The sequence below is a fragment of the Sinocyclocheilus rhinocerous genome, unplaced genomic scaffold, assembly GCF_001515625.1.
Source record: "Sinocyclocheilus rhinocerous isolate Xijiao unplaced genomic scaffold, SAMN03320098_v1.1 scaffold950, whole genome shotgun sequence".
NCBI lineage: Eukaryota > Metazoa > Chordata > Actinopteri > Cypriniformes > Cyprinidae > Sinocyclocheilus > Sinocyclocheilus rhinocerous.
In genome coordinates this window covers 515713-531162 of record NW_015637169.1, presented here as the reverse complement: position 1 = coordinate 531162, position 15450 = coordinate 515713, and the positions used below count along the sequence as shown (strand labels likewise).

Genomic DNA, 15450 nt, shown 5'->3' with positions numbered 1-15450 from the left:
TTTTAAAAATAAAGGTGCTTCACGGATGCCATAGAAGAACCTTTTTGTCTAAATGGTTCCATAAAGAACCTTTCTGCTTCACGAAAGGTTCTTTGCGGCGAAAGAAGGTTCTTCAGATTATAAAAAAAAAAGTAAGAAAGAGATGGTTCTTTAAAGAACCTTTGACTGAATGCTTCTATGACATCGCTGTGAAGAACCTTTTAAGCACCTTTATTTTTAAGAGTGTATCTGTCTCTTTAATGAGCCGGTATTCATATGACCAGACACCGCCTCCAGCTGCTGCAGGGAATAAGGTACTGAATTGGTATTATTCATTTGTGATTATCTGAAAATAAATCCAGATTAATTTGATGGCTGTGTGTGTGTTTATGCTATGCATTAGCATTATTTAATCACTTTCTGATCTTTTATTTTCTATTTAAAGAACACACCACTGGTTACCATTGGTTGCAATTCGACTGTTTCCAAAGCAAAGAAAAAAACTGCATATAATGTCTCTCACATACTCTTAGATCACATTAGATACATTATATTAGACAAAGCATTTTGTGTTGTGCCACTGATCTTTGAATCGTACATTTATCTTCCTCGATCTATCTATCTGTCCTCGGTGTATTCAAAGTACAATTATTTATTTATTGTATTTAATTTTTTTTTTTTACAATTACATCAAAATTAGTTTTGATTAGCTATTTTTTACTACAATTACTAACGTTTATTATTCTGTAATATACATTTCAGCTACCTGTCTCACATTTTTTTGCTTATTTTGCACTTTTTTTTTTTTTTGCACCATTTTCGTTGTTGGCAGCAATATGTAAATGTTTGGCACCAGCTGAGCATTTGGCCATGCAGGTCAGACCAGAGGAGGGCATTGATGAGCTGCAGGTATATTTAAAAGTGTGGAAAGAGACATTCTGATCAAGTGAAAATCAGTGTAATACAAGTGACCATCAATGACCTAAGAAAACAGACTATATGTATATTGTGTCACTTATATTAACTTACATATAGCACACCTGCTTAAATTTTGTGGGCATTTTTTATAATCATGGTATTTTTCTACCCCGGGCCTTCATTTATTTTCAGCCCCGTCAACTAACATTTTAACAACATCACACTATTCTGTATAATGTTGATCATTTTTGTTTTTGAAGGATCTACACTAAAAAGGTTGATGGCTGTTGCATGGTGCTTAATAAAATATAAAAAATGTTTTTTTGTATCTGTCTATTCATGCTAGCTGCAACGTACAGCTTGCAAGTCACATCTAATGTTTTAATGCATCTTACAATGCCTTTTATCAGCTGAAGGCACATTAATCTTATCATGTATATTACAGGAAATCAAATGGATTCTTGTTTTTGGTAATTATAACTATGCAGTGTACACTGAATGCAAAGGAACTGATTTTAATAGTTCTTCTCTATTTTTAGAGTTATAATTACCAAAATGAACTTGTTGACTACTTAAAACAATCATCTTTTTTAAAGACTGAATTTACATGTGAACTACAGCTCATTGTTTGCACTCTATTCAAAGTAATAAGCATGCCTTATTATTAGCAAAGATACATACACATCTATTAAATGTTTAATAAGGAATGCACAGGACACAGGATAAGTGGCCTGGCCTTTGTCCTGGTCAGTCTTACTTTTTTAATGCATCACACATTAGCTGACTCACGTACATCACAAAAAAAAAAAAAGCGCACACAAACACAAGGTACCTCAAGGACCTAAGAAAACAGACTATATTATTACTATATGTATATTGTATCACTAATAATAACTTATATATAACATAGTGCACCTGCTTAAATTTTGTGGGCATTTTTTATAATCATGGTATTTTTTCTACCCCAAGCCTTCATTTATTTTCAGCCCCGTCTAGGGGGGGGTTACTATTGTTACTATTATTTTTATGTGTGTGTGTGTCTCTGTGTCTGTGTGTTTAAGTATGCTTATTGAGTATTAATAAACTAGTTTAATCATCTCATTTCAGTGTGTGTGTGTGTCTGTGAGCATATTCTCCATATTGGATGTGTTTTACTGTCAGCCATACATCCAGGTTGGCCTAGACCCTAAAATATACCACCTTAAATGCCTTCATGTGCTTGAACCCCGGTCATTGCTGCTTGCAGCTATATTTATTATTATTATTATTATTATTAGTTGTAGTAGTGCAAATGGCATTAGTATTATTACTGCTAACTATACAATTACTGCAATTATTATCATTCTTCCTTGTCCGCCAGCCCCCTTCCCTCTTCCAGTCTTGAGGTAGGCCTAATTAGTTTATTATTTTTATTGTCATTATCAATGCCATTATTATTCGTTTCTACTATTGTTTTATCTATTATATTTTTCTAGATATATCTTATTTATTAATTATTTTATGTATATGTTAAGTATTATTATTGTTGTTGTTATTATTATTGTTGGTTGTTCTTACTATCTATTACTTTTATAGAAACTCTTAGGTTGATATGCTTGCACCCCTACGCCTATACACACACACACCTGCTCACTTACAGATGGATTTTGTTGCCTGTTGTATGTATGTATGTTTGTTTGACCTTGGTATTTTGTATTGTGCACATGTGTACAGTGTGTGTAGTGCAAACTGTGAAAATAATGTGTTTGGGGGCTTTGAAACATCTCTGCCCAGGGCACATCAACGTCACAGGCTAGTTTTTGACAAGCCAATAAAACACACCGAAACAATTGAGACATAAAGAGGGAGAAACCGAGCTAAGGAGAGAGTGGGTAAATATAATTTACCCATAAAAGTCACGCTACTTCTGTTCAGAGTCCTCGCGCCTCAGCAGGGCGCGTGCGTTCAGTTAGTTTCCTGCACGAGTCTAGTCAAGAGCGCGAGACACAGAGAAACGCTTTATTAACGCCAAACGAACTAACGGACACATGCAGGAGCAGCATGGGAAGGTCACACCTGGCTGTCAGGTAAGATACTTCACCGCAAACTCAAGCTGTGTTGGAGAAAGATTCGCTGCGTTTTCCGCCGATGGTGTTTAGATCGTAATTCTCAGTATATATGGATTCTTAGTTTCTGCATCTAATCAGTTGATTCAAGTTAGAGAGCTCATACATCATCGCAACAATGATAAAACCCGTATAAACAGTAATGTCAAATTACTTAAGTGCACTTTGTGAGTTGTCTACTTGTAGTATGGTGGTTGAAATGGCCTTTTGCACACTCACGTGTGTCATCAGGGCTGCTAACTTTTGAGCTCAACTTGGAGTTCAAAAAAAAATATATAGGCCTATATAAAACACCTGTCAGGAGAGTTTTGTCTGACATCTAGTAGTTAATGTCATGATGGTACTGTGTTTTATCATAGAATTATGTCAAATAACTTGCACTGCTGCACAACTATTAACTTTTTACCACAACAAGAATAGCAATGTACAGTGAAAGAATTGCAAGATTCACTAGTCATTACTTATAAATATATAAATAATTGCAAAACAATAAAACATTTTAACAATAAGTTTATTAACAATACAATAAAATACGAAAATTCTAATATTTTTCTATTAATTTATTAATATGCATTGCTTGAACATCTGTTTTGAGAAATCATATTTTTTCTCCCATTCGAAAATGAATCCCGCATCACTACCGAAATCTTGCTGCTTGTACAGGTGATATGGCCGTTAGCAGCACGAAAAACAAAACTTTTATTCAAATTCTGAACGGATTATATTTAGCCTAGAAAGTGCGCGAATAGCCCTTACTTAATAATGACTAAAAAGGTGTCACTTCGGTTCGCAAAAGTTCCTTTTACAGTGAGACTGAATTCTAAATTGTTCATAGAATTCTAAAATGTTGATTTGTTCTATTTTTTTTTTATGTATATACATTAGGGCTGTCAAAATGGCTGAAAAACTCAATTCAAATTTTTTTTACTTAAATATTACCAATATTCGAATTATATTCGAATTTAATAGGCATAATTTCAGTTAGGGGGGAAAAAGCTGTTGGCTTCTCTCCTGAGGCCACAAGAGGGCGCATCGAGCAAAATATTATGCACGTTTCTTCAAAGCATAATAAAATAACAGGACTATTTTTGAAAAAAAGTGCATAATGGTTAAAATTATGTTTATAAACCATATATAATTAATACATTTGCTTAAACAATTAGAAACAAAACAGCATCATGCATGTATGTATAGTTTAATACAAAGGACTGAAAACCAATCACAAAGAGTACTTTCTTAATTTAAAAACTTGAGATGCAGTGGGATGGGGAAAACCGCAATAAAGTCTTGAGACATGTTTTTTAAAAGTTGAACTTACATTCATTTTACATAGCTTTCTAAACATTGTGCTCTTGTGCGAGACGCGAGTGCAACGGTGATAGATGTCCCTCTAGAAAATGCGATAAATATGCATTCTGTGTGAACGGCTTGGTTTCAGTTTTGATGTAAACAAGATCTTCTCCGCATTGATTGTTCTCTTTTTCTGCAATATTTTGAATTGACAACGTAGCAGCGCCGCATCTAGTGGCTTCAACTGGACAGGCTAACAAAAGCATTAAAATGCAATGACACTTACATCGTCGTCGCATTTCGTGCTCCACTGATAAGGCTGGCTGCCTGACGCACACCTAAAATTCGAATGCAACGTTTTTGCATTCGAATGTGGATTTTTATTTAAAATTCGATGAAAATTCGAAATTCAAATTTTTTTTTTGACAGCCCTAATATACATGCATGTATTATTTTTTTTATTTTTATTATTCGTTTTATAAATTGTTTTATTTCCTACATAGGCCTATCTGATCTAGATTCAGTGTAAACACTATGCTTTGGTAATACATTGTAACAATTGTCATGCCAATAAACCCCATATTGAAACTGAAATTGGATTCCCGAGCATGCAGGGGAAAAAATCAAGCGTTTAGAGGTGAGTGAACGCAATGGCCAATCAAAATTGTTCAAGAAATCAACAGGTATGTCTGTGATTGGCTACATTGCTCAGTGCTACGAAAACGCATTGTAAATAGAATCTTTTGATGCTTTCCAGAGCGCAAACACAAATGCGCACAGGAGTGTTTACCAAATCGCCAATATCATATTATTGGCGTTTTAACTGGGGGTGCTTTTGACTGCGTGAGAAAATGGATGTGTGGCGTGAGAGCGTGAGAAAAGTGTCAATTTTGTGAGTCTCACGCTGAATATGTGAAAGTTGGCAGCCCTGCAGTATCATCTAGGTCACACTTTACTCTGCCTCGATATGAATCCTGGGTAGTCAGGTTTAGTGGTCTGCAGATTGTTTTGTTTTTTTTCAGTGGTGAATGCTAAAAGCGATGTAAAGAGAGAAGGATGGTTGATGGCAGATATGAACATGAGCATTAACAAGTCAATGATTGCACGTGCAGGTGCACAGAACGTGTATATATTTATATTTGCTTTAATATTCTGCAATATTAAAGAAATTGAAAACAGCAGTACATTTCGAAAATATTAATAGCCAATGTTGCTAATCAAAAAAATCAAAAATAAAATATATATATATATATATATATATATATACAGTATATATTAACTTTATACACCACTGGTTACAAGTTCTTCATGGAATCATCAATGCAAGAAGTCTTCAAACTCGGTCCTGCAGAGTTTAGCTCCAACCCTAATTAAACACAGCTGAACCAGCTAATTACGGTCTTATAGGTGCATCTCAATAAATTAGAATGTCGTGGAAAAGTTCATTTATTTCAGTAATTCAACTCAAATTGTGAAACTCGTGTATTAAATAAATTCAATGCACACAGACTGAAGTAGTTTAAGTCTTTGGTTCTTTTAATTGTGATGATTTTGGTTCACATTTAACAAAAACCCACCAATTCACTATCTCAACTAATTAGAATATGGTGACATGCCAATTAGCTAATCAACTCAAAACACCTGCAAAGGTTTCCTGAGTCTTCAAAATGGTCTCTCAGTTTGGTTCACTAGGCTACACAATCATGGGGAAGACTGCTGATCTGACAGTTGTCCAGAAGACAATCATTGACACCCTTCACAAGGAGGGTAAGCCACAAACATTCATTGCCAAAGAAGCTGGCTGTTCACAGAGTGCTGTATCCAAGCATGTTAACAGAAAGTTGAGTGGAAGGAAAAGGTGTGGAAGAAAAAGATGCACAACCAACCGAGAGAACTGCAGCCTTATGAGGATTGTCAAGCAAAATCTATTCAAGAATTTGAGTGAACTTCACAAGGAATGGACTGAGGCTGGGGTCAAGGCATCAAGAGCCACCACACACAGACGTGTCAAGGAATTTGGCTACAGTTGTCGTATTCCTCTTGTTAAGCCACTCCTGAACCACAGACAACGTCAGAGGCGTCTTACCTGGGCTAAGGAGAAGAAGAACTGGACTGTTGCCCAGTGGTCCAAAGTCCTTTTTTCAGATGAGAGCAAGTTTTGTATTTCATTTGGAAACCAAGGTCCTGGAGTCTGGAGGAAGGGTGGAGAAGCTCATAGCCCACGTTGCTTGAAGTCCAGTGTTAAGTTTCCACAGTCTGTGATGATTTGGGGTGCAATGTCATCTGCTGGTGTTGGTCCATTGTGTTTTTTGAAAACCAACGTCACTGCACCCGTTTACCAAGAAATTTTGGAGCACTTCATGCTTCCTTCTGTTGACCAGCTTTTTGAAGATGCTGATTTCATTTTCTAGCAGGATTTGGCACCTGCCCACACTGTCAAAAGCACCAAAAGTTGGTTAAATTACCATGGTGTTGGTGTGCTTGACTGGCCAGCAAACTTACCAGACCTGAACCCCATTGAGAATCTATGGGGTATTGTCAAGAGGAAAATGAGAAACAAGAGACCAAAAAATGCAGATGAGCTGAAGGCCACTGTCAAAGAAACCTGGGCTTCCATACCACCTCAGCAGTGCCACAAACTGATCACCTCCATGCCACGCTGAATTGAGGCAGTAATTAAAGCAAAATGAGCCCCTACCAAGTATTGAGTACATGTTCAGTAAATGAACATACTTTCCAGAAGGAATGCTTTCCAACAATTCACTAAAAATGTTTTTATGATGTTTTTTTTTTATTGGTCTTATGAAGTATTCTAATTTGTTGAGATAGTGAATTGGTGGGTTTTTGTTAAATGTGAGCCAAAATCATCACAATTAAAAGAACCAAAGACTTAAACTACTTAAGTCTGTGTGCATTGAATTTATTTAATACACGAGTTTCACAATTTGAGTTGAATTACTGAAATAAATGAACTTATCCACGACATTCTAATTTATTGAGATGCACCTGTACATATTCAAAACGTAATAATCACTTGAATAGCTTGCGCTCACTGTTGTACACGGAAGCAGTTCCGGGGGAATGACGTATGAGGTCAGCTTATCTGTCCATTCCATTTTTAAATATTCCTCCATTTTGTAAAAGCACTGGAAATTTTTACTCTTGTTTTACCCCATTGTCTGTCTCAGCATATTTTGGCAAGTCATTATATTTTGGCTTGCAAAATAAAGATGATTTTCTTTTTCTTAATCAGAAGAGATTTGGAGAAATTTAGTATTAATATCACATAACACTTGCTTACCAATTGTCACTTCCTCTGCAGTGAATGGGTGCCGTCAGAATGAGAGGCCAAACAGCTGATAAAAACATCACAATAATCCACAAGTAATCCATACCACTCCAGTCCATCAGTTAATGCCTTGTGAAGTGAAAAGCTGCATCTTTGTAATAAACAATTCCATCGTTCAGACATTTTTTTTTCTTCAAACCATTGCTTCAGGCTAAAATATGAATTCTCTATCTGTAATCTTGCTTTCTTCAGTGAAAAAGTCGTCACGTCTGAATCAGGAGAGAAATATGCTCAGCTCAAGCACTGTTTACAAGTGAAAACAGTTCTAAACAAATATGTCTGTGATTGAGAGAACAAAAGGGGATGGACTTTTTAACTAGAGGAAGCGTTGTTATAGATTATGGACTTAAAAACAAACCGCTTTTTACTTTACAAGATGTTAATTAATGGACAGATGGTCTTGTGGATTATTGTGATGTTTTTATCAGCTGTTTGGACTCTGATTCTGACGGCACCCATTCACTGCAGAGGATCCATTGGTGAGCAAGTCATGTAATTATGCTAAATTTCTCCAAATCTGTTTGGATGAACTCATCTACATCTTGGATGACCAGAGGGTGATAGCCTGTGACTTTGAAAGGCCTGAAATGAATAATATGCAAATATGTGAATGCAACCACTTTTGTGCAACACAGCTGTGACATTAGACACAGAGTTTGCACCGTACTTTTGTACTTTGTGGATTTCGCATTGCAGAGTTGTAGAGGAGAAACAAGGGAGTTTGTGAAAGTGAAACTCTGTTATGTGACCACAAGTTGTGCAAATTTTGTATTGTTGCAAAACAGTCAGATGTTAACACCCTTGTGCATCGTTAAGTTACAAAATGCTTCAGTTCGTCCTTTGCATTTTCAGTGTTTTCTCTTTAACTGTCCGTTTTCTCAGACCAGATCAACTGCTCTCGTGCTCAAGCAACAGTTTGAAGAGTGTCTTGAAAGTTAGTTGACGTTGCCATTAAACAAGTATAGACTTTTGATCAGAATTTTTGTCCATCCAAAACAGATTATTTCACAGGCGTGACTCAGCAATGAAAGATACAATATATACAGATGTGATTGCTGATGTCCAGTTAATTTTAATTTATGTTTGCTATTTTAAAGTGCAGTATGCTTCAGTGAATGGATTTGTGGGTGGCCTGATGGTGTTTTAAGTAACACAAGAACAAATGTTAAGCATGTACAACAGGACCACCTTGACAGTTTTCAGACAATCCACACCACTTGAAAGTTTAAGCCTTTGAGCTCCAATGCAAAAAAATGAGTCAAATAATGTTGTTTCTAAACCGTTTCATTTTTTTTTAGAAATGAGTGCAAAAGCTCTTGTGGTCAGGAAACACCTGCTTTAAGCAAATAGCTCTGGATATGATTGCGTTTTTAATGAGCTGTTTGGTTTCTGCTATATATGTCTGTATGCAGATGAAGCAGATTGGATTTATACCCATAACAATTCAGATATGGCCACCTGATATAAGCCTATTTGCGTCATGTTTGTCAGTTCTTTATCATCTTTCTCTTTCCTGTATTTGCATCGTTGGCCGTGCATGTAAGAACACACAGAGAAGGGTGTGTTTGTGGATTTCAATTGTGTAGTAAATAGTAGCTACTTTGGAAACAATATTTGAGTTGTAATAATCAGCCAAGAATGACTTATTAAACTGCAAGTGACCTGTATGAGTGTTTATTAAGAGCAATAGAGGATTTAGTGCTGTTTGCTAAAGTGAGCATCACTATTATTGTTGCTTATTTATTATTTGCCATTAATTTCAAGTACTAAACTTTGCTGCTTGACTCTTCTTGCACAGTTTGTGCTATGGACATGATTTTCATCACACCACGTGGCTTAATATCCATCCATTTGTCTATGTGTGTATAGTTTATTCAAAGTATATAATGCTCTTACAGCCTTTTTAAAACCTTTTTGGTTACCCTTACCAAAAAGTAGTATACTGTACTAATAGCACACTTGAATAAACTTCTTTTTCGTAAGGGTAAGCCAGCATTGATTGTTTTGACAAGCCATTTTATTAGTATTATCTAACTTTATTCATATTCTATAATATCATCATTTATCTTCCTTCACAATTGTTCTATATATAATTAACAATTGCGATATAATTAAATCTAGTTAATGATCTTTGTTCATTGCAAACAGCTGACTTTTCATTATCAAGAAGTATCATTATCAAGAAGTTTGAAGAGACCCACACAGTGGAGAACAGAGGCAGGAAGTGAAAGATTTCAAAAACTTTGTAAAGAAAACTATTGAGAGAGGTTTCTAAAGACCTAAGAACAACTGCCAAGACACGAATGATTTAGTCAAGTCTGGGATTGATATCTCAACGAAGACGGACACTAGAGGCCCGGACAGGAATGGACTGCGAGGTTGCAGACCCAGAAAAACTCCTCTTTTGAAGAAGAGACACTTCCAAGCTAGACTGAAGTTTGAAGTATGAATACTAGAAACGTGTCCTTTGGTCAGATGAGACAAAAATAGAGCTCTTTGGCCATAGAGATGTTGCCAATGTATGGAGAAAGAAGGGACAGGTGCTCAACCCAAAGAACACCGTTTCCAGAGTGAAACATGGAGGAGGGAGCATAATGCTGTGAGGATGTTTCAGTGCGTTTGGAACTGGGAATCTCATCAGGGTCAAAGGAATCATGAAAACGAAAGACTAAGAGAAGATTTTGAAAGACAGCCTCAGGCAATCTGCAACAAAAGATGGTTTGGGTCGACATTTTGTATTCCAGCATGAATGGAAAATCTGTGGGGCACACTAAAGACCAGAGTCCATGCCAGGAGACCAACAAATCTGGAGGAGCTTGAGAGGTTTGCTTAGGAGGAATGGGCTGCGACTCCTCAGGAGACATGCCTGAAACTGGTTGAGAACTACAACAAATGACTAAAGGCTGTTATCAAGCAAAATGAATACACCATTGACTATTAACATCAGAGGGCTAATAATTTTGACCTGTAGACTTTTTTTTATTCTTGGTTATAATTTTGTTTCTATTTGTATTACAAACATTCCAAGCTTCCTAAATAAACTATTATGTTTAGAAATGCTGTGTTACACACACCCACACACACACATATATATATATATATGTATATGTATATGTATATATACAGTATATATATATATATATATATATATATATATGTATGTATGTATGTGTTTATATATATATATATATATATCCAAACATAGCTTTGTTTGAATGGTGATGATGCCCCTAAAAACCACCAACAGTGTTTCCAATGAAGTGAATTAGATGTGTGTGTGTGTGTGTGTGTGTGTGTCTCAAAGAGAAACTGAAATCCTCTTTATTGAGCACTACAGTATAGCAAAGGAGGTTGCTGGTGTGCTGTGTGTGTATGGGTGCGCGTGTGTATGTGTGTGGTTCCCAAACCAAGAGAAGAGAGCTTTTGTACAGGCTGAGAAAAAAGTTGACATTTGAGAATTAGAAGAGGGGGAGTCTGGAAGAAAAAAGGAGCCATTGTGCCCCTGGCATTGGTGCCCTCTGAAGAAACACACACATACACACACGCTTACTTACACATTGTGAAACAGGAAGTGTGAATATTGGGTGATGGTCAACATTATAGTTTATTCTGTTCTGTAAACAAGCACTAAAGATAAGAGGGGTCTGTCTTGTCCTTTTGAAATGTCTCTCAGAAAATGAACATTTTGTCATTCCCCGTCATATTGTGGAAAACCAGTATGATGTTGTTTTTTCTGTAAAACACAAAAGGAAAATCTTATTTGCATTACCATTCAGATTAAAAAATGGCACGGCAAAGCGCCACAGCACAGGTTTTACATGTTTGACAGTAAACACCATTGTTCTTACATATCTAATGCTTTTTTTATGTGACCAATGATATATATATACAGTGTATATATATATATATATATATCAATTTTTATTTATTTCAAATTTTATTTCAAAATCAATTGTAATTTATGTAATATTTTGTTTATTTACCCTATGGATGTGGTCTCTCCAACTCCTTCTCCATTAATCTTCTCCATTACTTCATCTGCTAAAAAGAGCTTTGTAACAATAACTTTGGGATGTGTTTTAAGCTCAATTATTTGTCCTGAGTCACACCTTAAGCAGTAGCATTGTGTTGCCCCACCTGTATTTCATGAGTTATGACCAAAACAAGACCTTCAGTCAGAAGTTAAGCAGGGAGTCAGGATACATGACATGATCACAAGCTCAGACAAGCACAAACTACGCCCATACTTACATCCCGTGAATGTAACTTTGTGGTGCTTTTGATGCAACATGTTGTTTTAGAGGGATGGTTCTTATCAGACTGGCAGCATGCTCTCAGGACATGAATATAAAAATATAAAAAAAAACAAAAAAGTTTTGTGGTTTCAAGAGACTGGAAACGAGCAGACTGGTTTTAATAGGGTAAAGTCAGGTAAGCTGTATCATTTTGTTTTAAATTGTCCTCTAGACAAGTAGAAATGATATGGGTTAAATGAATACACGCAAAACAAAATTCTAAATCTAAAATTAAAGGATCATTATTAGTAGTAGTATTAAATATAGAATTGTTAGAACTTATGGCTGCCAATTTTTTAAATATTGTGTGTGTGTATATATATATATATATATATATATCAAAATTGGAAAGCAGCCATAATCTAATCTTTTTGTTAATGATTGACGAAAAAGATGATTTATCATGTGGTCAAACACTGACCTTCGTACCATATAAAACCATGCTTAAACATGATATTTAAGGATATAAATTGTAGTTCAGCAGTAGATCCTGTTCAGTATTAACGCTGGGAGGCGAGAAAACAGGTGATAAGAGAAAAACTGAGCTCACAGGTCAGGTGAATTATTCACTCAGCCTCTCTCAGTGTCCTGTCAGAGGATCTGTCTTCACATTAAGTTTATGACTGGGTCATTTTATTATCATTGATAAAAAGAGCTTTGTAACAGTAGTTTTGGGATGTTTTTTAAGCTCAGTTATATGCTACACCTTAATCAGCAACAAAAACTCTTACAGTTTTTTTGTTAATATTTTGAATTAGATTTTATTTTTATATTTCCTGTTTTGATTTTAGTTAAGGTTTTAGCAATTTTGTTGTGCTTTTTGTCATGTTTATTAGCTTTCATTTTTTTAATATATATTTTAAATGTTTTAGTTTTAGTTACTTTAATACTTCCAAGTTCAACTAAATGAAAACGAGAAATGTTGCAATGACAACTAGCTGAAATAAAATTGGTTTTTTAGATTTTATTTCAGTTTATGTTTATTTTAAGTAATGAAAAAGTTGTTTTTTATGGTTTTAGTTACTGATAAAAACCCTGGTTCATGCCCAACTCTTTTCAGTGTCTGTAGTTTTTTCATTTCCTTTTTTTTTTTTTTTTTTTTTTTTTTTTATGTAACATGTTGCAGCAGTAAAACCTCTTCCTTGATTCTTCTGGTCTCCACCCAGGTCCATTTGTCTCAAAGTTTTTGTTTGGGGTGGAAACATTTGCTTATTATTTTCTGCAAAATTACAGAGTGTATGAACACATTAAAGATGTCTGCTAACAAAGATTATGCTGGCCTTTTTTTTTACCTGCTTTGCAAATTTTCCCTGACCCCCACCATGAAAAAAACACATATATTTATATTATACTTTTATTACTTTTTTATGTTAAATTATTGCTGTATTTTTCATTAAAATAATTTTCATGCATTTTTCATATTATTTAATATAAAAATAATTTAAAAAGTCCATACATATTTTTAATTGTTTATTATTATAAAATCAATATTTTTTTAAATACTGTTGTATTTACACTGTGCAATAATAGTTAGAATTATTACAGTTGTAATGTAACTCCAAAAGCTTGTATAGAAGTTTCTTGTCTGCTAACAAAGTTTGTAGGTTCAGTCGGGATGACCATAATTTTTGTTAAATGTGAGCCAAAATCATCACAATTAAAAGAACCAAAGACTTAAACTACTTCAGTCTGTGTGCATTGAATTTATTTAATACACGAGTTTCACAATTTGAGTTGAATTACTGAAATAAATGAACTTTTCCACGACATTCTAGTTTATTGAGATGCACCTGTAGTTACTGAGATCTTAGTCCTGCTTGATCACCATCTAATCACCAAACCATGTATTGCTCCTAAGATGCTGTTCCAGCAAATAAGTTTAAATGAACAGTAAAAAAACAGTCTTTACAGTCAGTAGAAGCTGTTATCTCTTGGCTCTCGACAACTCCAACAGTTACTGTAACCTATGTAAAGATTACCACAGAGTTTTGAATAATACTCTTTTTTTTTGTTCATGTTTGATGAATATGTCTATAAAAATTCACCATTCCAGTCTGCTTAATGCAAATCATACTGCAAGCTAATCAGATAAAATATCTTTGGATTTGCATAGTGTATTTTGATCAAATTGCACACACATTGTAAAGTGCTGTTCACACAGAGCTCGAGTCCGTTTGCTAGTCTTTCCCATGGTTGCTAATGCTGCACAACACTGCTAATCTATTCGTGGACTGAGACAAAAACACCTAAGTAAGAGAAGAAAATGATTAAGGACTAAATCGTGTTAGTTCGTCTCTAAACAACTCCCGTGATCCGCTGCAAAAAGAGATCGCTAAGTGTCTTTGCGTTAGCTTGCCGCTATTGAATTAGCTGTTATTTTGAACTGAGAGGACACTCAGACAGCCAGACGATTTTGAGTGACACGCTTATGTTTTACATTAACAGAGTTTTCTCTGTGTTACAGGATGAGAATAAGAAGGCATAAAGTCTTCCTGTTGTGCTTACTGGGGATTTGTGTCATTTCCTTCCTTCATTACTACAAAGCCCTGCACAATATTTCACTGCTGCAGGAGCTCTCCGCTCCTTCCACCCATCTAAAGTCTCTGAAGATGTTCAGTGATATCTTCTGGAATTTTCCGGCTGCTGACTTCCACAGCCACCTGAAGGTAGAGTCAAAAGGGAACGTCTCGAGGTCTAAGGGTTTCAGTCTGAACTCTTAGCCTGTTACCTGACCTGAAAACTCATTGGGTTTTGGGCAAGGTTTTAATGTGTCACTTGGGGTCTGTGTTGAGTTTTAAATGTAACGTGTTTTACACAGAAACCAAGCAATTTTGTCTTAGGCCTTAAAATTGGACTATACCGGTTGGGTCACGTAGTCTTGTTTACAGACTTTAACAAGCTATATATAAGCTATATATATCTTGGGCATAAGCTGAAGTCTGTAAACAAGACCATGTGACCCAACCGGTTCGATTAACCCTTAAATGCATACCTCGGGTCTTTAGCGACCCGGTACATCATTCTCTACACTCTCCCTCCTTCATTTTTTAAAGTTAGACATCAACTTTATTAGTATTCCTCAAACTATTCATTATAAACATAGAAAAAATAGTAAAATATAAAAGAATGCCTGTTTTCTGATAAATTTTTTGTAAAAAAGTGTATAGGGTCGCTAGAGACCCGAGGTATGTAAATGTGTAAGTATTTTTTTCTGCGCAACTATATGTGACCCGGCACCACAAAACCAGTCTTAAGTGTCCATTTTTCAAAATTGAGATTTATACATCATCTGAAAGCTGAATAAATAAGCTTTCCATTTATGTATGGTTTGTTTGTCGACAATATTTGGTCGAGATACAACTATTTGAAAATCTGGAATCTGAGGGTGCAAAAAAATCTAAATATTGAGAAAATCGCCTTTAATGTTATCCAAATGAAGTCCTTAATGCATATTAATAATCAAAAATTAAGTTTTGATATATTTACGGTAGGAAATTTACAAAATATCTCCATG

The 15450-nt window shown here is 35.2% G+C and overlaps 1 protein-coding gene across 1 annotated transcript in view; it reads left to right on the top strand.

Annotated features, from left to right (window-relative positions):
- The first annotated feature begins 2883 nt into the window (after positions 1–2883).
- Positions 2884–15450, top strand: part of mgat3a (beta-1,4-mannosyl-glycoprotein 4-beta-N-acetylglucosaminyltransferase a) — a 15657-nt gene continuing 3090 nt past the window's right edge. Inside the window, exons 1-2 of the mRNA XM_016563783.1 lie at positions 2884–2963; positions 14401–14602. Of these exons, the coding sequence (XP_016419269.1) occupies positions 2938–2963; positions 14401–14602 (228 nt within the window). The 5' untranslated portion in view covers positions 2884–2937. The remainder of the gene's footprint in view (positions 2964–14400; positions 14603–15450) is intronic.